The sequence below is a fragment of the Siniperca chuatsi genome, linkage group LG9 (genome assembly GCF_020085105.1).
Source record: "Siniperca chuatsi isolate FFG_IHB_CAS linkage group LG9, ASM2008510v1, whole genome shotgun sequence".
Taxonomy (NCBI): Eukaryota; Metazoa; Chordata; class Actinopteri; order Centrarchiformes; family Sinipercidae; genus Siniperca; species Siniperca chuatsi.
In genome coordinates this window covers 24,576,450-24,597,800 of record NC_058050.1, presented here as the reverse complement: position 1 = coordinate 24,597,800, position 21,351 = coordinate 24,576,450, and the positions used below count along the sequence as shown (strand labels likewise).

General features: G+C 41.7%; 3 protein-coding genes across 4 annotated transcripts; 1 reads left to right on the top strand and 2 right to left on the bottom strand.

Moving 5' to 3' along the window:
- The first annotated feature begins 233 nt into the window (after positions 1-233).
- On the top strand, positions 234-4,351 carry LOC122882245 (mitochondrial folate transporter/carrier-like). The gene is made up of 7 exons (XM_044209445.1): positions 234-770; positions 917-1,067; positions 1,195-1,280; positions 2,420-2,574; positions 3,048-3,161; positions 3,377-3,522; positions 3,644-4,351. Exons 1-7 carry the CDS (start codon positions 572-574, stop codon positions 3,768-3,770), a joined length of 978 nt encoding a protein of 325 aa, XP_044065380.1. The 5' UTR covers positions 234-571; the 3' UTR covers positions 3,771-4,351.
- Positions 4,352-4,555: 204 nt separating this feature from the next.
- LOC122882246 (collagen triple helix repeat-containing protein 1-like) lies at positions 4,556-9,879 on the bottom strand. Of its 2 annotated transcripts, XM_044209447.1 has the most exons (5): positions 9,683-9,879; positions 8,160-8,237; positions 6,253-6,471; positions 5,905-6,121; positions 4,556-5,074 (listed from the first exon to the last, which is right to left on the bottom strand). In XM_044209447.1, exons 1-5 carry the CDS (start codon positions 9,794-9,796, stop codon positions 4,932-4,934), a joined length of 771 nt encoding a protein of 256 aa, XP_044065382.1. In that variant the 5' UTR covers positions 9,797-9,879; the 3' UTR covers positions 4,556-4,931. The 2 variants fall into 2 exon arrangements, with proteins under 2 accessions (XP_044065382.1, XP_044065381.1); XM_044209446.1 differs by lacking the exon at positions 8,160-8,237 and having other exon boundaries at positions 9,683-9,871.
- Positions 9,880-10,040: 161 nt separating this feature from the next.
- LOC122882241 (frizzled-6-like) lies at positions 10,041-21,327 on the bottom strand. Its single transcript, XM_044209433.1, has 8 exons — positions 21,174-21,327; positions 19,428-19,859; positions 15,014-15,210; positions 14,343-14,922; positions 13,757-14,176; positions 12,511-12,659; positions 11,999-12,412; positions 10,041-11,781 (listed from the first exon to the last, which is right to left on the bottom strand). Exons 2-8 carry the CDS (start codon positions 19,611-19,613, stop codon positions 11,619-11,621), a joined length of 2,109 nt encoding a protein of 702 aa, XP_044065368.1. The 5' UTR covers positions 19,614-19,859; positions 21,174-21,327; the 3' UTR covers positions 10,041-11,618.
- Positions 21,328-21,351: the final 24 nt, after the last annotated feature.

The following is a 21,351-nucleotide window of genomic DNA, read 5'->3' as shown; positions in this document are numbered from 1 at the left end:
GGAGCGTCAATTCATACACATCATGATAAACTGTCTTTAAAGCACTTTTCTTCAAGAGGCTTTACCAAATACTTTAAGAGATTAAGTTAATATCGGGACCCTTATTACAACAGTACCCATCTTAACAACCTCCACTTACGTTTCTGTTGTTATTCAAAAACTTACCGAAATAACATGGTCATTATACAGTCGCGTTCGTACAAAAGGGTTTTATTTTGAATGTTAGGGCCGGAAGCACTGCTCTTAATTATGGCAGTTTGAAATGTACTTACTACTAGCAGCAAGGTCGCGAAGTGGCACTGCTGCTTGACATTTTGGATATCGTTACCAGTGTAATGGAGTGCTACACGCCGCATGTCACAAACGTGGTTCAGTTGATAACATGCAGTGAAAATGATGTTGAAGTTTCAAGGAGTTAGAGCGGTCTGTACACCATATTTTAATTTTGCAGCAGTGTTAATGAGTTGTTGTATGAGTGCTATAGAGTAAGATTTTAGCATTAAAACACGGAGTGCTCGCGGTGTAAACACAGCTAGCTGACAGGAGCTAGCTAAGTTAAATACCGGTAAACATGAGCTCCGCTCCAAATCACGGTGCCGTTAACGTTACAGAGACAGGGCTGTCCGGCAAACCTGCTGTCTCAATAGCCGGACATGTCCAGCAGGTCTTCAGCCATGTGAAGATAGAAAACCTGGTCGCGGGACTCAGTGGAGGAGTGGTGTCAACACTGGTGCTTCACCCTCTGGATCTGGTCAAAATCAGGTTTGCAGGTACAGTATGGCATTATACTTAAACTATTGATGATTGTCTATTGTAATAATGTCATCCAAGTAATCTGCAATACTAGAGTTTCTTGCCAGTTAGGAGCTCTATGAAATATGAACTTATTGTTTCTTTTTATGTCCTTTCAATGTAGTAAGTGATGGATTGGAATTAAGACCTAAGTACAATGGCATATTGCACTGTATGAAGAGTGTTTGGCAGCAGGAGGGAGTGAGAGGACTCTATCAAGGAGTGACACCCAATGTTTGGGGTGCTGGAGCATCTTGGGGTCTCTACTTCTTGTTGTAAGTAAGCTATAAACCTGTTGGATCATGTCTGCATCATGATATTTTTCACGAGTTGTTTTGACCTCTAACATTATCTGTAACTGTGACATACATGTCTTATTCCCCACACGATCTTCCCTTACAGCTACAATGCAATCAAAGGGTACACGAAGGAGGGTCGTCAAACTGAACTGAGTGCCACAGAGCACCTGGTGTCTGCAGCCGAAGCAGGTCAGTCCTACGTGTATCTGAACACTGCTGCCCTGCTGACGCACTCACATATTGAGCACACGCTTTACAACAACAGCCATATAGTACTGCTCCGAGCTGGCTTTAGCAGACAGGAGGCAGATACAAATTAGTACATAGACCTTCTGTTTATTCTGTTCTCACAGGGTCACATGGAGCCGCTTCCTGCTGGCCAAATGAAGTTAGGGGCTGAAAATTAAGGTTCTCACATGACTTCAGGAAAGGCCAGTGAATGCCAAGAGAGAGGGTTTTTTTTAATAGCTGCTTTCAACTGCATGAAAACAAACAAACAAAAATGACTTACTTACTAATACTTTTTATTAAGACTAGTACTGGGTAGGAGCCATTTTTGCTTCCAAAACAGCTTAAACTATTTGATGCATTATTCAGCAGTATGCTAGAAAAGTTCTCTAAGGTGGTCTGATGGGTTGAGACCTTGCTACTGTGCATGCCATCAGAGTAAACACAAGTCACTGTCATATCCTAAGAGTTGAGGTGAGGAGTGCTTTGTGATGTGACACATTATCTTACTAAAAGTTTGGCATTCAAATTGTGCTCAGATGGTATTTAGGGATCCGATGTGAGTCAGGAAATGGCACTATTTTTTTTAGAAGAGGCCACCAATACTTGGTGAATCATTTTGTTGTTATTTGACAGGAGTTGACCCCCACCATGGTATTGTGTCACTATAATGTAGAACCCTTTCACTTCAAGGTTTGACAAATTGGGCGTTTGGGCTCTTCACTGTGGTAGTGAAACATTAAGATGCAATACTTGTGGCCTTCCTATTAGCTTGCATGAGTTGTGTCTTCTGGATAGGATGTTTTGGCTCAGAGAGCCACCGCTGAATGTATTGTTTATCATCCCATGTGTCACTATAGTCTGCAAAACCAGCAGGGCAGTTTTGTCTGGCACCAACTATCACATCGCAGTCAACTTCACTTATATCATGTCTCTTTTCGATTTTGTTGAGGAGTAACTGAACATAGTTTTGAGTTGCAGCCACATACAGTAAGATAATACACTGTTTGAAGGAGCTACTGAATGAATGTACTTCAGAGAGTTCTCTTTGGCAAATGTTGTAAGCCTCATTCTAACAATGCTTACTTGTCCTCACCTAGGCATCCTAACGCTCACCCTAACCAACCCAATCTGGGTGACCAAGACCCGGCTGGTGCTGCAGTACAATGCTGACCCAACCAACAAACAGTACAGGGGGATGATGGATGCTCTGGTCAAGATCTACCGCCATGAGGGAGTGCCTGGACTATACAAGGTTAGACATCAGTGTATACTTTCACGTTAATAAGCAATACATGAGGTGCTTATTTTACCCAATGGCGGGTAAGTTGTTTTGTAGAGGAATCTTCAGGTTACACTCGCACACCACAGCAACAAAAGTTACCCTTTATCCTACTAGGCTGAGATGATGTTTTGTATTGGTTCATGAATCACCACTAGAGGGCATCACCAGCCTATATTAGCGGTTGTAGAGAACTTACAACCCATGAATAAGGGAAATAACATCAAGAAATGTTAGGCTGTATTTTAGCTTCTTCACTAACTCTATGTGAATTCTATTAGCCTGGCAGAATAATTGCTACCAAATTACTCTGACAAAAAGTATTTTAAACAGGTAGGGAGCTACAGATACAGTGTAGTGGGCGTTTGTCATTTATAGATAATGCATACTGTGGGTATATTAGTGTATCATTAAAGATTGACTTACAAAGCATATATTTGTCAAAGGGTTATGTTCCTGGTCTGCTTGGCACATCTCACGGAGCACTGCAGTTCATGGCCTATGAAGAGCTCAAGAGAGACTACAACAAGTACAAGAAGGTGCCTTCAGAAGCGAAGCTGGTGAGTCATTAACCCCATGAGCCACAAGCAGTATGGAAACATGCTCAGTGTTGACTAAAGCTCAGGCATAAAGCTTGTAACTTTTCAGTTTAATAAGACCGAGCCCACAGTTGATAACTAGCAGCTGAAGAAGCGACTCATCAATTTTCCTACTCTGCTCTGCTCACTTCTCTCTCTCTCTCTCTCTCTCTCCATCTGTTTATCTGTGTAATCAGAATGCATTGGAATATATCGCAATGGCAGCATTATCCAAAATATTTGCTGTGGCCACAACATACCCGTATCAGGTGGTGCGAGCTCGCCTGCAAGACCAGCACAATAGATACAATGGAGTTATTGATGTTGTCAGACGGACATGGAGGTATGATACTGATCCACTCACAGAACATGCCACCCTAGTCTCAGTTTCTAAATTTGGCTGTTAAAACAAATAAAGTAATATCCATTTTGAGTCATGGTCATTTTTTTCCCCTTCTCTGCAGGAACGAAGGCGCCATTGGTTTCTACAAAGGCATCATCCCCAACTTGATTCGTGTCACTCCTGCCTGCTGCATCACCTTTGTAGTTTATGAGAATGTGTCTCGTTTCCTTCTCAGACAAAATGAATGAGACTTAAAAGCCTGGCATGGACAGCTGCAAAGACTCACACTGACACTTTGCATCAGACTGAAGCCGAACTCTCAGCGCAGTGTTCATGTAAATGTGCTGATGTGAGAAGCATTCATTTACACTGAAAATGAAGGAAACGGTTGCCAAACTGAGCAAAGGAATGAACGGTGGATTTTTCTTTTAATGTAAACCGTTTTTTAGTGAAATGCGATGGCGTTGAAGATGGCATCTGTCACTGACTCAGATGCGTGACAAACACTTTGACTTATGGGGAAAAGTATGGTGCGCTACACACCAAAGGACGTGCTGCTGCGATGTTTGTCAGCATTTCAGGCTTATGCCAGAGGAGGATGATAAATATTTCATCATAGTTATGTTTACATTTGATGTTTTCTGGCAGCAGAAAGGGATACGGGCTGAAATAAGAAAAGCTGGTTATCTATATCAAATTAGAGATCTTCTCAGGTTTCCAGTTGCATGTATGTGTAATATTAGTTTGTCTTTTAAATTATTTCTTTATGTAAACAGACAGCCGCAATGGAGATGATTTTTGGTTCCAAATACATTTATCCCACAATTCATACTTTTGTTCAGATTATCTTTGATTCCTGGAAACAAATTGTAACTGCATTGCTTCACAACATTTTATTATAAAAGCCAAACTGTGCTTTATCTGCGTTGTTATGTTTGATGTACAGTATATAAATACATTAAATGTATTACTTTGTGGCTACATTGAATGAAGTACATAGTATTTCAAAGATACATAACAAGTAGTCATATTGTTAGAGTTCAATTCTTTAAAAAAAGATTACTTTATTAACAGTAATAATGAATATAAACAGGTCACATGAGTACATAGTTTAAATATTGTCAGTGTCTTGTCACAATGTCTGTTAAATGGTTACTGTATACCAACAGCACCCCTAAGCAGAAAAGCTACAGTACAAAGTTTATTTCTGGTAGACCGAATGACACAGTATTTTTGTTTATAGGCCTGTCAACTAGTATAGTATTTAAACAAAACAAAAAAAAAAAAACATTCAAGTTACCATTAGTGATGCTGTGACACCTCAGCAAACCATACCTGATCATTTTGGAGGGCCAGATGACATACTGTTATACTACCACGACTGGTCCCTCCCTTACGTGTAACTTTTTTTATTTGGGCAGTTCCTCAATGATAATTCTGGATACTGAATTCCACCCTGTAGATGCGTCACCCCTGGGATAGTCAGCACAGGTCCCCACCCACACAGCCACATCCACCAACCCTGCTTTGACACCCTCACACAGCCCTTCAACTGGGGAGAAAAAAAAACAAGAAAACAGTGCAAATGATTTTCAGGGAACACCCAAACTGCCTCCAGAAAACGGAAATTGTTAAATGTTTTGTTTTCTGACAGTGATAAAATTTCCAAAACCAAATTGGAAGAGTGTAACTTTACTTTAAAGTTTGTTGTCAAGGCTTTACGGGAGCCACAGCAGTTAAATAACCACTTGAATGAATAGTTAGACATTTTGGGAACTATGCTTATTTGCTCTCTTGCAGAGTCAGATTGACGCCACACTGTTCTCTGTCTAGTAACTATAAAGCTACAGCCAGCAGCCGGTTAGCTTAGCTTAGCACAAAGACTAGAAACAGGGAAACAGCTAGCTTGGCTCTGTCCGAAGGTAACAAAATAAATATTTTTTATAAGGGGCGGCGGGAGCAGCTAGCTTGTCTGCGTGCAAAGGTAACAAAAGCTGCCGGCCCTTACTGAAGGCAACCAGTGAAAACTTCAGGAAGTTATTGCTTCTGGCTAAGAAATAGTCCAGCACGTAACCCGCCTGTGAACTACTCTTTTTTTAAAGTCATTTTTACATTTAGGTTTATTAATGGACTAAAGAAACAATACATAACGCGTTACTTTAGAGGTAATGTTGGATGGCGGATTTTGTTACCTTTTGGACAGTGTCAGGCTAGCTGTTTCCAGTCTTTATGCTAAGCTAAGCTAACCAGCTGCTGGCTCTAGCTACAGGTCATCCAACTTACATCAAACTCTTGGCAAGAAAATGAATAAGCATATTTCCCAAAATGTTGAAATGTTGCTTTAAACTATCACATTATATAGCACTGGGAAAAAAGTCGTACCTGACGACGTCCTGTGGATGTTGATGGTGGAGTTGAGCTCAGGACTTCCTTGGTCTAAGTAGATGATGGACTCTATGGGCAGGGGTCCTGTGCACTCTGCTCCGTTGAAGGTGAAGTACCACCTCTGGCAGCATGCGTTCTTACACTTGAGTCTGAGGGAACCGCTGAAGAGGACTCTGAGGGCGCTGTCTGAACGTAGCTTGGTGAACGTACAGTCCTGCAACACAGCATAGAGAAATGTTTGTGGTTGTATAACATTTCTGTGAATTTGTAAAATGACTGAAAAATGATTGAAATGGTCACCCGCATTCCTCAGAAACATGTCATTCGCTGTGTCAAGATACTTACAGCTACTTTACCCAGGTCGATCCCGTAATTCAGAGAGTTCCAGGCACACTGCTTGTAGTTGGGCCTCCAGGGCTCCTCGAAGATCTCATTAATGCACTCGCCTTTCTCACCTTTGAGCCCGTCACGGCCAGGGATGCCCGGCGTGCCTGGGATGCCATTGGTTCCAGGGTTACCCTCTCTGCCAGGGGTGCCCGCTGGCCCCTGCATGCAACTGCCATACTGAAAAACAAGGAAAAGAGGAAGTAGTTGTGGAAGTTGACAATGAAAAGAAGGCATGCGACAACATCTGTATAGAGTCTATTGTTATCTAACTTCCTGTTTCCGATTTTCTTTATCCTTCCTGGGGGATAAGTCCCTGTTTGGGCTGCATGCATCGCAAACACATGAATGCTGCCATTCATCCAACCATCACATACAAGAAGCCAGATTATATCCCATTAACCAGTCATATAAACAAAAACACTGCCATAGGGTTGAAATAAGTGTAGAAACAGCTGTTGATCCAAACCAAGGCAAAGCAATAGAACCAGCAACCATGGAGCCATGAAGCAAGTGAATGACAGATTGTGTGTTAATGAGGAACTGATGGCTTGGTGACAGCTTAAATTAGTAGGTGTCTGGCCACACATCTCTCCGTGTGATTCATTGTCCAGCTGACTCTCCTGCTATGTTTAAACAGTTCTTTCTCAAGCTGACTCAAATACACACAGACACTCACAGAGACGAGGGAGCTTGCCAAAACTGCCCTACCACATACAGAGATAGACACACTGAAGATCCAAGACAGCTTTGCGTAATATGTTCTTCAAAGAAACCTTTTGAGCAACAGATTACAGTGTGTAGGTTAGCTGTTGAAGCTTTTTTTAGTTGGAGTTGGATTTTAGTTTTGGTCATGTGACTTGCGTCATATACTCGTTCCTGACTCGTCCAGTCAGGACAGACATAAACTGACACGTAGAAGTGCGTCCTTGCCCTTAAGCAAACACTGGTGCCAAAAGGATTTGGGTCTGGTCATTGCTGCCCTTTTGCTCAGCATGCAGCTGTGGAGCAGTTATAGGGACGCATGGCCAAAAGGCATTAGGGCAAAAAAAAAAAAAAAGTCCCCAGGCAAGAGAGGAGAAGCTTTTTCTTCAGTTTCAACATCTCAACATGAGTCCCTCGGGTGAAGTAGAAAAATCTATTTCAGACGATGTGGATCTGGAAAATGCCTAAATGTAGGGAGAATTACAATATTCTAATGTCAGCTGCTGCAAAACAGATGGTTGAAAGTCTGTCTTAGCCATTAAGTGGCTGTGCTGAAGCAACCTGGGGTTGTGAGGACTGACATCATCTCTATAGGAAACTGGGAAGTCTGTAATGAAACCAATAGATTGTGGATTGGTATGCATGTGCTGTAATAGACCTGGAATTTGTCCTCAAGAAAAAGGGACTAAACTTCCACAAAACACCTCAGCTGATGGGTGGCAAAATGTGTAAATGACGCAAATACAGCATGAATCAGTTTGTTGGATATTCAGCAAGGAAACATCTCAATCTTTTATTAAGGGTTGGATTTTTGGAAACATGTCAAAGCAGACTAATGAATGGAACCTCTGTCCACTTAGCTACACAGCTGACGTTTATATTAGCTTTCAGTCTGCTGTTTCTATAGTGGTGCTGCCTGCCTGCATGAATTACGCTCCAGCCCTACTGAATATTAGTAGCACACAGTCCATTACTGTAACTGATGCATAAAGGCTGCATTTGCCCCAAAGTGCCAAAGAATCAGTAGTATTTCATGCATTAGTCAACACCAAAGCGAGGACTGAATCTCTCCTGGAGCATGCAGAGCATGGATGTAATGCTTGGCTTTGCGAGTTTTTAGATTTAAAGGATCTCGATAGGATGCAATAGGATTTTATGATTACCATGTTGTTCAAATAAGTAGATCTTCCTTCTCCAGAGTGTCTAGTGCAGTTGGGCTTTTCTGCATCATTTCCAGTGCACTAGATACAGATGGTAACATAAGATGCTATTCATTATATCCTTCTACTGTGGTCTCACTTGTGGAATATGACTTTGCAGGATAATGGAGAGAAACTGCCGTGGTTCTCAAAGTGGGGTATGCAGACTTCTAGGAGTCCCTGAGGGAGGTCTACAGAGTCCCAGCAAAATAAACACTAGTTTCACTTTCATTTGACTCCCAAAAGGGAAATGTGTGTCCACTTTGTTCCTTCACTCCCCACCTACAGCGTAGAAGGTTATGTAATTCCATACAAAGATAGTCTAAGATTGGAGTTGGTGTGAATTGGGTGCTGTGGACTTATCCTGGTTTTATCGGATGTATTATAACACGTTTATCAGACTTAAAGGGACAGTTCAACCCAAAATCAAAAATACATATTTTTCCTCTTACCTGTAGTGCTATTTATCCATCAAGATTGTTTTGTTGTGAGGTCCCGAGTTGTGGAGATATCGGCCGTAGAGATGTTTGTATTTTTTGAGTATAATGGGACTATATGGCGGCTTGTGGTGCTCAAAGCGCCAAAAAAAATGCATTTGAAAAACTCAACAGCAATGTCTCTTTCCAGAAATCCTGACCTGGTTACTCAGAATAATCCACAGACCTTGTTGTGAGCAGTTTCATGTAGAAACTATTTTCTTTCTACAGACATGAAACTGCTCACAATAAATCTGTGGGTTATCCTGAGTAACCGGGTCAGGATTTCTGGATTCATTTTGGGGGGAGCTGTCCCTTTAAAATATCAATCATACATTTTTTTTCCCAAAACCCAAATCATATAACCTTTTTTAAACTGGCAGGACAGCCAGATAGATAACAAAAAGACGCAGACAGTATGAGCCAGACCCCAACTTCCTGTTAGGGGATTTCTTTGTGCCCACTCAGTCTGCTGGAGAGCAGCCAAACCTGGAATAATAGAGAACCAGCTGAACATAAAAAAGCTGTAAAACTGCATTTCTCAACTGCTGCTGGGACCAGGTAATTTTGGGAGCCCATTTTTGCCAAAGTGGTGATCACACTCGCTGCACTGTAAGCCTACATGTGGATCATGTGGATGAATCGGCATATTACTTCTTTCTTTTTAATTTGGGGAAATCAGTCGTTTAAAGACACTTCTGGCAAACAGCAATGCATGCCTCAAGAAAAAAGTAATCCCGGGATGAGTTTTGGGAACACAACATGCAAAGTGCCTTATGAATGTTAATAGAGATACATCAAATAAAAATGCAACAAAGCGCCCTAACTGACAATAAACTCATTTGAGTACAATAATTATATTTTCATATGAGCTCATTTTTTAAAGTGATTTTCGTCATGAGAAGGCCCACATCTGTCTAAAATGGATTGGATCTCTGCTGGAATGCCACATATCTACTTTTGGAAACGATCAGAGCGGCTACATGGTTTTCTCAGCTAACTCTCTCTTACCTTGTCAGCGTCAGGATCCTTTCGGTATCCTCTATTTCTCACCTTTTCCACGCCATAAAGAGGTAAAGCCAGGCAGACAAGGAGCAGCAGGCGGGCAACAAGAAGAGACATCATACAATAGACAACTGTGTGCTCCTTCTGAGAGATCTGAGGCGACAGTTTGACTCCAGCAGCTTTAGTCGGAGGAGGGCAGGGCAAGAGGGAAGGAGCCAGTCAACTTGCAGAAACGTACTCGAAGGAAAAAGTCTCATAAAATCCCTATGATGCTCATATGGGCAGTATAAGCGACTATAACTATTGAGTTAATACTGACATTTTTCATTTTTTTTGGCAAGATTACTGACTCACATAAATTCCATTTTTTAAGCAATTATATTTTATTAAAATGAAATTGGATTGATACAAAATTCAGCTGACAAGGTTGGCTACATTTTAAAAAACAAACAAAACAAAACACAAAAAACAGTAGAAAGGGCTCTCAAAAGTTGTATAGAGCATTTCAAAGACTACACTAAGTCTAGGTACATCATAAGCAAGACCCCCGTCCACAGGCCACAATAAGAATGTACATGTACAACAGAAACAGACTGACAGGATTCCCTTTTCATTAGTGATATTTGAATTGTCCTGTGACTCCAATAGAAAAGGTAAAAAAACTTAAGGGAGGAACCAATCCCTTACACAGCAAAACAGACAGTACAGCATGACAGTTTCAAATAAGTCACAGTAGTTCTGGAAGTACTTGAAGGGGAAATATATGGTCTGTGACCCATGTGTCATAAATAAGCCCTGAAAAAAGCCATAAATTCTCTTTTTGTGTGTTTATGACTAGTCATACTTAATAATTAGTGGTTTGTGCTTTTAATGACAAATAGTGCAAAGCCTGTTTGATTTGTTTCCTCATTTTGATTCCAAATCATATGAAATTACACCTACACCATGAACACAGGTAGACATCACACATGCAAAACATCTGCAGATTCTTTGAAGTTCTTTGAAGATGAGGAACTACTCAAAGGAAGGCACATTCTTGTAGAAAACTATAAAGCTATACTTTATCCACGTTCATAGGACACTTCTTTGAAGACACCTCTGCGCAAGAAACAAAAAGGAACACTGAACTAACAAATGAAAATCACAAATCCAACATTGCCTAACTATATCAAGTTTAAGAGTATGCCTTTTTTTTAAAGAGCGACAGAGTAGCACATTATGTGTATTACAAGATGAGGTCTCAAGACAAACCATCTTTCCAGGAATAATAAGACATTCAAAAACCAGGGAGACTCTCCTTAAGTTGAATGTTTGGCAATGTCATGACCTTTCTTAACAAGACTCTCAGTGTAGCGACTAGTCCAGTGAAAGACTTTCTAAAAAATAAGATTATTTACATAAATACTGCATTAGTTTACTAGTATGCATTCTATGCCATTGAGCTAGCAATCTACAAAACAGTAGACCTAAAGATTTTAATGCATGCTATAAAATTAAATGACCATTGGTAGATGTATAGGTGAAACACAGCTGTGCTGCTGCAACATTCAGGTATATACTCAATGGCCGAAAGCTCAGTAAAGCTGAAAGACACTGCCGTCACCCAAACTAAATAATCCAACACCTTTAGGCTGTCTACTGAGACCCACAGATTCTGGTCCAAACACACCACATTTGAAATACTCTAGCTATGTTACATATTGCTGGCAATGAACATTCACTGACTACACTATAACCAATACAATCATCATCTGATGCATGAAGCTTATATGATGTATGGCACTATGCTTTGAAACAGATACATGAACCAGCATCAAGTGTGACTGTTGTCTGAGTGGTTTCATGGATGGATGAATGCATGGATGGATGAATGCATGGATGGATGAATGCATGGATGGATGGATGGATAGATGCACAGATAAATTTGGGGGGGTCAGCTGTCTCAGCAGCTGCTGTCCTTTGTGTCCTTTCTCTCCTCAGGCACCGGGTGCACCAGCTGGTGGGTGGAGTCCTGCATGGTGCTGCTGTGTGATAGGTTTAAAGCTGGATGCTGCTGTCCACTGGGGACCTGCCTGGCCTCCGACAGCTCGCTCCTCGGAGTCATCCTAAACCAGCCAGGACGCATCAGACATTATTGTACCGATGTAGTTCCGTATAACCAAAAACATCAGCTACCTAAACAGAGCTCTGATGCAACAGAAATGTGTTTTATCAACATGTAAAATACTGCAAGTAGTAAAAGTGTTGTCTGTGCTTTTCAGAAACATAAAGATCAGACATTTAACAATTCTAGCTAAGGTATTTCACGTCTGTCTCACTTACCTCCCATCTGGGACTCTGTGCATGCTCTCTGAGCGGCTGCTGACCTTACTGGAGTTCCCGCCTTTGCTACGTCTCTCTCCTCCCTCCCTCTCCCTCTCTCTCTCCCTCTCCCCCCTCCTGGAGCTTCGGCTGGAGGTGCCCCTGTCCAGGTGCTCCCTGGCTGATGCCTCAGACAGAGAACCTTGCACATGGGGCTCGTGATTGCCCACTGCAGAGGTTCCTTGATTGGTTGTGGTGGCGGCGGTGGAGGCGTTGGTGGGCGCGGCGCCGGTGCTCGTGCCCATAGACTTGGAGATGACCTTGAGTTTGTGGGAGCTCGGCTTGTAGTGCTTCTTCTTGTGCTGGACGCGGCTGTTGTGCTTGAGGAAGAACTCGCAGGACTCCTGCAGCACCCGGCGGCTCTCACTGATGGGACTGTGGGTCGAAAAACAGGAGCGTATAGCGACACTACATATTTATTTCTCATGGAAACGGAATTTGAACATTCAACAGGACAAGAGATATGGTCTTACTCTCTCTTGCGGGTCCTGTTGAAGAAGTAGGCCCACTCAGAGCAGGTCTTTTTGCTGCTGACCCAGAACACTGCAGATATTCCAACCACCAGCGTCATTAAGTATTTCACCAGAAACAGGGAGAGGTCAGGACGGTCAAGCTCTGTTGCCTGAAACAAAGAGACACACACAAACCATAATAGAATCCTTGTGATTTAGTGTGTGTAAACTAACAAAACCTATTTTTGACTGAAGACAAAATCAAGCTTTTGAACTTTTAGCCTCAGATACTGACATTTAACAAAGGACTGGGCTAGTTTGTTTTTCTCCTTTACATTGCCCTTTTTACATGTTTTCTTAGATTTTTCCTCTCTCTCCTGATCATTTTCACATTGTACGACAACACAATAGCTTATGTATTATACATTCCATTTTTGGAGTGCTATTTTCTGGGGGGGTTCGAAATGGACAGCCATTTTTAAATTAAAATATATATAGATATGCAATATACCATCGTTTTAGTGACTGTTATTCCTCTATACTGACTGTCAGGCTTCTTATAAAACATCTGCCTAAATATTTATATTTAGTTGCTTCCAATTTCACATTGGACATTGCACTTCTCCTTTACACATACATGTAGCGGCCCATTCAGTGACTGGCCAGACTGACTGTTATTTAATTTTAAAACATAATCAGGACTGTGTGTTGCTCAGGAAATTGTGCTCTTGGCTTTAGACATTTTTTTTGTAATGGATATTTATGGAAAAGTCTTTCTGGTTCAGGTGGTGCTAATGTGGTATTTCCATTATTATTTTCACCCTAATACTCTCCTCTCAGCTAAACACCGTAATACCTTTGTAAGAGACATTTTGTGTGTAGTTAAAAGATTTTTGTTAGATAATCTCATCGCTTAATTTGATCAACACAGGTGTGTGTGTACATTATTGAAAGAAAGCGAAATGTCTTTCAACTGCTGGCGCAGTTTCATTTTTTGTTATCTGAGCTTCATTTTTACAGCTTGCAAACTATTTTAAGCCTTTTGAGCCTTAATTAGTAATTTGCAAGTTTAGAACGTGCATTGACTTTGCCCTTTTTTACACACACACACACACACAAGCCACAGACCTTCAATCAACAGCATCAACTAAATAAGTGGACACAATTAACATGACAGTGAGTTGGAAAGCCTTTTCTAATGTGTCCTTTGGCCTTAACTTGTTTTCGGAGCCATAACACCTTTAGCCAGTGACTAAGCTACAGCTACCTTGTAGGAGCAGGGGATGCTGTATTCTTGACAGCGGTCGTTGATCCAAGTATTCTCCCAGGTGCTGCGGTGACTCTGTTCATAGGTGTAGCAGGCTAACAGGGTGACCAGTGGGACCAGGTAGAGGCAGCTGAACACGCCGATGCGGATCATGAACTTCTTCAGCTTCTCCTGGTTACGCTCATCGTGCTGGATGACCTGCCGGACGTGGTTGAGAGAAACAATGCCCGCCAGGATAAGGAAGAGGCCGACTATGACGCCCACACACAGAGGAGCCAGAACAAAGTAGCGCAGGGCGTCCAGGTCGTAGAGTCCCACAAAGCAAACTCCGCTGATGTTGTCCCCTTCAACCTTGTTCAGAGCCAGCAGCATGACAGTTAGTGCCCCGGGGATCCCCCAGGCAGCAGAGTGGAACCACACCTAAAGACAAGAAGACACGTGGATCAATATTTTCAACAGCTTCCACCATTTTCCTGGCAGCTAATAGCTTGCATTTGCTCATTTTATATTTATAGTCTACATTTCTTTGCTGTATTCTCTTGCTATTTGCTACTAACAAATTACCTTAAATTCTTAAAAACCTTACCGCTTTCTTCTCTATGGCCTCACAGCTCCACTTGGGTCCAGCTGCCAGGAACCAGGTGATTGTGAGTATGACCCACCAGACGATACCAGCAATGGAGAAGAAGTAGAGCAGCATAAAAAGCAGAGTGCAGCCTTTGCTCTGAGAGCCCAGCACTACTGTATCCACACCGGCAGGATGAGCCGCTTTGGTACAGGCTGCATTGTTCCCCAGCAGGAAACCAATGAAGTATATGAGCGAGACAAAGCTGTAGCAGACGGCGTAGAAGATTATGGGGCGCTCTGGGTAGCGGAAACGTTTGACGTCGATGAGGAAAGTGAGGAAGGTGAAGAGTGTGGCGCCCAAACAGATGATGGAGCACACGCCGATGAAGCTCTTGGCAAATTCAATATCGTGGGGTTTGAAGTACATGTTGGAGCAAGGCGGCGCACAGTCCTGGGCGCCCAGGAACAATGATCCATGGCCCGGCTTGGTCTTCAGCTGCAGTGGGCACCAGAAGCCAAGGTCTCTCTTAGCTGATGAGGAGCTCATTGGGGTGGTTGCAGGGAGTACTAAACCATCAGGAGAGCCACATGGGTCCAATCTAATGAGAAAAAACAACAAATCCTTTAATGAATTGATCAAGGACCACTGCTGTTGCTTTTGTGGATTGTCTGTAATTGTGGTTTTCTTACTTGTCACACTGTAGCTCAGGAGGCCAGGTGACACCAAAGATTCGGATATTCTCCTCGCAGTCGGACAGAACAGCCTTGCACTGCTCTCTGCATGGACGGATCACCTTGTTCTCCTCTGTGCATGCTGGGATAAAGGCTTGGCACAAGAAGTGGTGGACGTCGGGAGAGCAGCGCAGGTTTGCCAGGGGCATGAATGGCTGGGGATGGAGAGAAAATTTACGTTGATGAAAATGTGGTTTCTCTCCTAAAACATTTGATCATTTCAGGCAAAAATACCCTTGAAAATGCAACCCACAGCTGGAAAAGAGACAAAACAAAATTGCATTATGACTTTTCTCCATAGATTTGCATAGAGAACCCTAACGTGACTGAATAACGTAACATAACACGCAACAGAGTGCTGAGGTCATAAATGGGAATAAGGCGTTGCAAGATGATGAACAGAGTAGCAAATCTGGAACAAAGCATTTATACAACATAAAATAATATTTATTTTTTTAGACATTTCCCCAATCTTAGCTTTTTTCTTGTGAAAAAGTGGATAATTTTACCACTTAAAGGTTCAGTGTGTAACATTTAGGAGGAGCTATTGGCAGAAATGGAATATAATATTTATAAGTATGTATTCATTAGTGTATAGTTTTTAGTTTTCATTACCTTAGAATAAGCCGTTTTTATCTACATGGGAAAGGGTCCCCTTCCATGGAGGTCGCCATGTTGCACGGACAAACCAAACACTGGCTCTAGTTAGGGCTGTTCGCATTTTTCGAGAGTTTTGCCGCCACCATAATTTCTCCTACACGCTTGGAAAGGGAGGGTGAGGTGAGCGGTATTCACATGGTTGCAAACAGCAATTTCACAGCTAGATGCCACTAAATCCTACATACTGGACCTTTAAGGCCTGCAGAAGAACAGGAGAAAAAAAATCTGACTTCGGTTGACCTGATTATAATATCCCTTAGTCAACGTTTGGCAACCACTGCTCTACATAAAGTATTAACTTCATTTTGTTGATCTGCAGAAATCTATAGCGCCACACAAAGGGGCCCATTCACTGGCTGGGAACCATATTCTTCTGTTTCAACACACTGGTCAAGAGCTTGAGGACGGGGGGGGGAGTGCACAACGGAAGGCCAGGAAGGCTGGAATGCACAGAGCTGTTGACAGGTTAGGTGTGTGTGTGTCTACAGCACAACATGCATGGATCAGTGGCATATACAGATTACACTAAAGACAACTTCATTCCAGTTAAACAAGTCCAGATCATGTCTATGCTGAAGTTTCCAAATCCTTGGATTTTGAGTGTATATGCTTTAGACTCGCAGATGTTCCTTTATTATGCTTCTATATTGCTTACCATCACCCAGAATACTTTGTTCACTCAGAACTGCACTAAAACCATGTGGACGTTTTAGTGTAGTCGGGACTACTAACATGCACTGACAGACTTCTGCCAGTCTATACCACAAATATTTGTTCACAAAACATGCACATACACCCCAACACAGTTCACAATTCATAAATGGTAATAAAATGGTGCTTTCATCCAAAGCGCTTTACAAAGTTTTTACAAGGTTTATTCAGTGTTTCCTCTCTTCTTTTTTTCCTGAAATCCAGTCTGGCAGTAGGCCCGGGTCTCTGGGGTACGGCCTTGCCCCCTCTGACAGTAAGAGTCCTTGTTTCTCTCCTGTGGAGGTCCTGGACTCCTTCTCAACGAGCTCCCCATTGCTCAACAATCTGACCTTTATTTGCTTTACTGCAGAGTTACTGTAAAAACTGTCCTCATTTCAGAAACCTTCAACCAGGATCAGTGGTACAAGTCAAGCTGATTTGCTCTTAATGGCAAAATCCTCTGCAGAGAATTTCATAGCAAAGTACTTCAAGGATTAAATGATTCAAAAAAATGGCTAGAATATCACTTTTCAAACTTTCGCTCAAACTTTTAAGACCCTCGAGTGTTCCCTGTTCGTTACAGTACGTCATTTAGTCTTTCCATTCTCTTTGTATTCTAACACTTCAAACTTTTCTGTTTCAAAAGCTGGCAAACATTGTTGGAATCTGGGACCAAGGGCGGAAAAAGGTTAGCCCTCCTCCGGAAAATCCTACTGATAGACTTGACTGAGCCTATACCGAAGCAGAATTCTGCTTGATTACAGCGTCTGGGCTTTGTGATAAATCACTGCACACTTTCAAAGAGAGCTATGTATAGTATGTCATGTTGAATGTAGGCCAGAAAGTGTAAGCCTGTCACCTGGGAGACAGGACCGTGGAGGTAAGACTGTGTACAGGGGGGAAATGAGTGAGTGATTAACAGAAAGAGAATACTCATTGTGGTATGTGGTTGGCTTTGTGTGAGACTGGGTGTGTCCCTCCCCTTCCTCCAGAAATCAAAGGCCCCTCACAACAAAGTCGATGAAGTCGCCTGTGGCCAAGGTTGCTGGGAAATAAAAAGCCTATACCTTTGCCAGATGCCACACAAAAGACTCCTTCAACAGATCACTGTTCCTGCTTAACGCTCTGACACCAAATGTGTGTAACCTAAACCCTGGCCTTCAGGAATGCCAGAACACAGGATGCAACTACTACAGACACTGAGTTCACTGCTGAGGAGAGACACAAGACAACACTTGGTCTACAGGCATGTTAGAAAAACAAAGCCAGTGACTAAAGGTTGCATTAGGCAAAAGACAAATGACGATCAGCCTGAAAACAAAACCTAAAGTGTTTAGAAATTTGAATTCTCCTCACTTTTTGTGTCATAGCCTATACACGTTGATATAAGACAATCCCCCTCCCCCTTTTTTTTCAACAAGCACACATAGCATCGATTGCGTACCATTAGCAATTTAAGACGTCTGTCCCTTTACAACGTTTAACAGTTAGGAGAAGCCATCATGTTTGTAGTCAACTTGGAGAGTGGAAGCTAGCAAGCTAGGCTAACTAGCGTTACTTTTGGTTTATGTTATTTCAACACCTGCTGAGTTATCAGCAGCTCCTCACACTCAGTGCTGTCTTTGTCCTGCATTTTACAACGGAGGTTGTCTAGCTAGCGTTAGCTGTATCTCTTTCATGGGTCCAGTTGTGGTGACAGAAAATGACCAGACTGTCGAACCTCACAGCTTACGATGTCAGTCAGAACCAAAACTTCTCGCCCCCTTGAGAACTAATGTTGGGGGCGCAATCACAACAGAAAAATAAAATAAGACTTAAATGTCTTTTTGTTTTGGTGATTGCAACTTTGACACTTATGTACACCAAAAAAGTACACAAGTCAAACCAAACACAAAGTAGATACAGTATATACTGATTTCTTAGCAAAAATGGATTTTAATTTCAGTTTTAAGTTCAGTTTCTGCTGCAGAGAAAACATTTTACAGTGTGCTAAACAACTTTCAGACCTGAGTACTCTCTTGTACACTAGGTTGTTGCCGTAAATAAGAATGTTCTTCTTTTCGTAATCTACTTTTCTTGTTAAAGGAACCTTAATGTGTAGTTCCAGTAAGAAGACATTCCTTCTTCCACACTTATTCCCCACTAAATTTCAATGTGGCAGTTTTTAAAATCCATTATTTATGACAGCTGAGAATTTAAAGCAATGAAAGCAGGTTCAAAGTTATTACATTCACAACTATACAATTTCAACAGTTTATTTACTAGGTTGTGCTCTATAACAATCAGGCATGATTTGTGGACAGACTGTGGCTGGTAAATTGCGTCTGCCTGCTGATGACCATTACTAAATGCTCATTTTGGTTCAATCAATATGCGCTTCTGAAGGCTGACAGACACTGACATTTATAGACTGGACCCACTAACAGCACTAACGATAGCGCTAATCACAGCAATTATTTTGAAATGATATTCATTATCTTTAAATGTGACTTGAATTGTAATTTTTATTTACAAGCAGAGGAAGCTTTATTTTCTATCACAGGCCAATATAATTACTCTCCATAGAAACCCAGACTAATAAGATTCTTTAAGGTCTCATTAAAAGCCCCCCCCCCTTAAGGTTACTATGTTCTTTGGAAACTTTGGGAACTGCATTAAAGTTCTGTGGGTTTGAACAATGTTTGGTGTTTAGGCAAATATTGTTCACACCCACAGCATGGGTTTGTATTGATTGTATTGATTAATACCACAATTAAAAGGCAGGAATAAATCTGTAACGCACTGGGCCTTTAAATTAAGAATTGATTAAGAAAAGTTATAACTGAACAATAAACAAAATGTGTAAATTATAAAATGTAACTGCATATTTTACAGGCTGTTTGATGAATGTATTATCAGGAAAAAAACATAAATTGTATTGGCAGTCGACAAGATTGATTGGCCAGTTCCCAACAAGGCCAATACTGGCACAATACAGTGTATCAACAAACTAATATATGTAATGTTATGAGGGCTCACTCACCTCCATATTGCTGGCTGCAATATCCTGGTCATAGTGCTCCATCATGTTGGGGAAGAAGGTCATGTTGTAGGGCATCCCCAAGCACCGATGCACTTTGATGGGCTCACAGGTAAACAGGCTGTGGGCACTGCAGCTTCCCACCCATATCAGAGCCAGGCACGCCCACATTGGTCCTGGCATCAGCATTGCGACGGCCAATTGGGAGTGAGTGTGTGTGAGTGTATGTTTTTTGCGTAAACTAGAACAGGTTTCTTTTTGGCTCACTGTGAGGATATCTTGGCCCAAACGTTAAATTCCCCTGGCTCACACTGTCATCCACATTTCACTTCTCCTGGGGTCATCTCAGTGGAGCCGATGGACATTGCAGCAGGTAAAACTTTCCCATCATTGGTCAGCATGAGCCTCTGGGTCACAGATAGGAATCCCACATCCCTGAAAATAAGTATTTTTTTTACTGAAGTGGGTTTATACTTTCAGCTCCACAATGACTAAAACTGATCTTGAGAGGTTTGTTTTGGACCACAACCCACATTTCATGAAGACTTGTCTTCAGGAGCCCCAGCTGAGAAGATTTTTGTAGGTGCTTATTACTATACTACTGCGTTACAACAGAATTGCAGAGCAGAGACAGACTGAAGCCCTATCATCCAAGTAGTCCATCATACTTCATCAACTTCTCATTGCGCTATCATCTAGAGTCAAATTAAGCTAAGCAAATTAAAATGTAAATAAATTAAGCATTTTTCTGGGAACCCCTACAGGTACCTTGAGGTCCTCTGGCTCCAGTTTAGAGCTGCATCAGTCAGATGGAATTAAGGGACCAAAATCCAGTCAATCCCCGTGCAGACTTTAAGTGCATGCATTTACACGGGGTGGGGAATGCTAAAGGTCCAGACTGATTCAGTAGAATGAGTCTCAGCTTGTTCATGCACATTAAATTTCACATACACACACTTGCATAAGCAACTAAGAATCTTGAATGCCTGCATGTAAAACTTCCCCAGTGAGTACAAAAGCAAAGTATTCGTAGGTTTAGGGTTTTTCATAGGGGCATATATAGGACTAGTTTTGGATGTTAGTTGATATATTCTGTATACTGACACATGTACGTGTGTATTATAACAGGTAGAATTTGAAGTTTTTTATATGAAGATATGGTCTTTTAAGAATAAAGTGAGATGTTTATATGGGTGCTTCGATTAATGGTGATAACCATTTGCTGATAGTATCACTTGTGGTAAGAGTTTATCTAATTTTACCACAGCACTGTTTATCCTTCAAATATCTTCATAGTGCAGATTGTGGGCCTGTAAGTTTTAGAGCTCCACTAAAATAATAGTGGTAACAGGGTAAAGCATTTAGGTTGGTTATTAGCATAAACTTTTCGGTTAGCATATTAGCAATGATTAAAGAGACAAAAAAAGTTAGCAGTGCAAATATTTTACACGTACCAACAGCACCACTTCAATGTAACAAGCAGGCATGTACAGGATAGTAAAAACATTTAATAAATTCCTATCGAATCTTTAGGACTTAGTGTATCCACAAAGCTAAGTACTTTTAAGAGTATGTCAGTATATCGGCAGGAAAGCCGTTTTCCCGTAAATTAGACACCACATGCGGGGAAAGGGTACAGTAAACATCCCTGCCTCGGTCGCTGCCACGGGACGGGGGCCCGAAACAACTTCGGTACAAGAAAGTAAAAAAAAAACTATGAGGGTTAAAAAACGAAACACAAACACTTACCCCCAACTGCCCAGGAGTTCATGTAACAGCTGACTACATGGACACTCGTTGGAGCAATTCTGTGGGGAATTTGGTAGCGTGTTTCCTGCGATAAAATCCAACACAGTCCCTCCGCCTTTTCTTGTCTGGCTGCTGTAAAGAGACGCTGCCTTCAAGTGCAGTTTGATTGTATACGTTT

Excerpts from the sequence above, each read along its gene's own strand:
- LOC122882245 (XM_044209445.1), top strand. The coding sequence starts at position 572 with ATGAGCTCCGCTCCAAATCACGGTGCCGTTAACGTTACAGAGACAGGG. Across the intron at positions 771-916 it reads GGTCAAAATCAGGTTTGCAG|TAAGTGATGGATTGGAATTA; the intron begins GTACAGTATGGC and ends CTTTCAATGTAG. Across the intron at positions 1,281-2,419 it reads GGTGTCTGCAGCCGAAGCAG|GCATCCTAACGCTCACCCTA; the intron begins GTCAGTCCTACG and ends GTCCTCACCTAG.
- LOC122882246 (XM_044209447.1), bottom strand. The coding sequence starts at position 9,796 with ATGATGTCTCTTCTTGTTGCCCGCCTGCTGCTCCTTGTCTGCCTGGCT. Across the intron at positions 8,238-9,682 it reads AGGATCCTGACGCTGACAAG|TGCACTGGAAATGATGCAGA; the intron begins GTAAGAGAGAGT and ends ATCTGTATCTAG. Across the intron at positions 6,122-6,252 it reads TCGACCTGGGTAAAGTAGCT|GACTGTACGTTCACCAAGCT; the intron begins GTAAGTATCTTG and ends GCTGTGTTGCAG.
- LOC122882241 (XM_044209433.1), bottom strand. The coding sequence starts at position 19,613 with ATGCTGATGCCAGGACCAATGTGGGCGTGCCTGGCTCTGATATGGGTG. Across the intron at positions 14,923-15,013 it reads CCTGAGCTACAGTGTGACAA|ATTGGACCCATGTGGCTCTC; the intron begins GTAAGAAAACCA and ends TTTTCTCATTAG. Across the intron at positions 12,413-12,510 it reads AACAGGACCCGCAAGAGAGA|TCCCATCAGTGAGAGCCGCC; the intron begins GTAAGACCATAT and ends TTCGACCCACAG.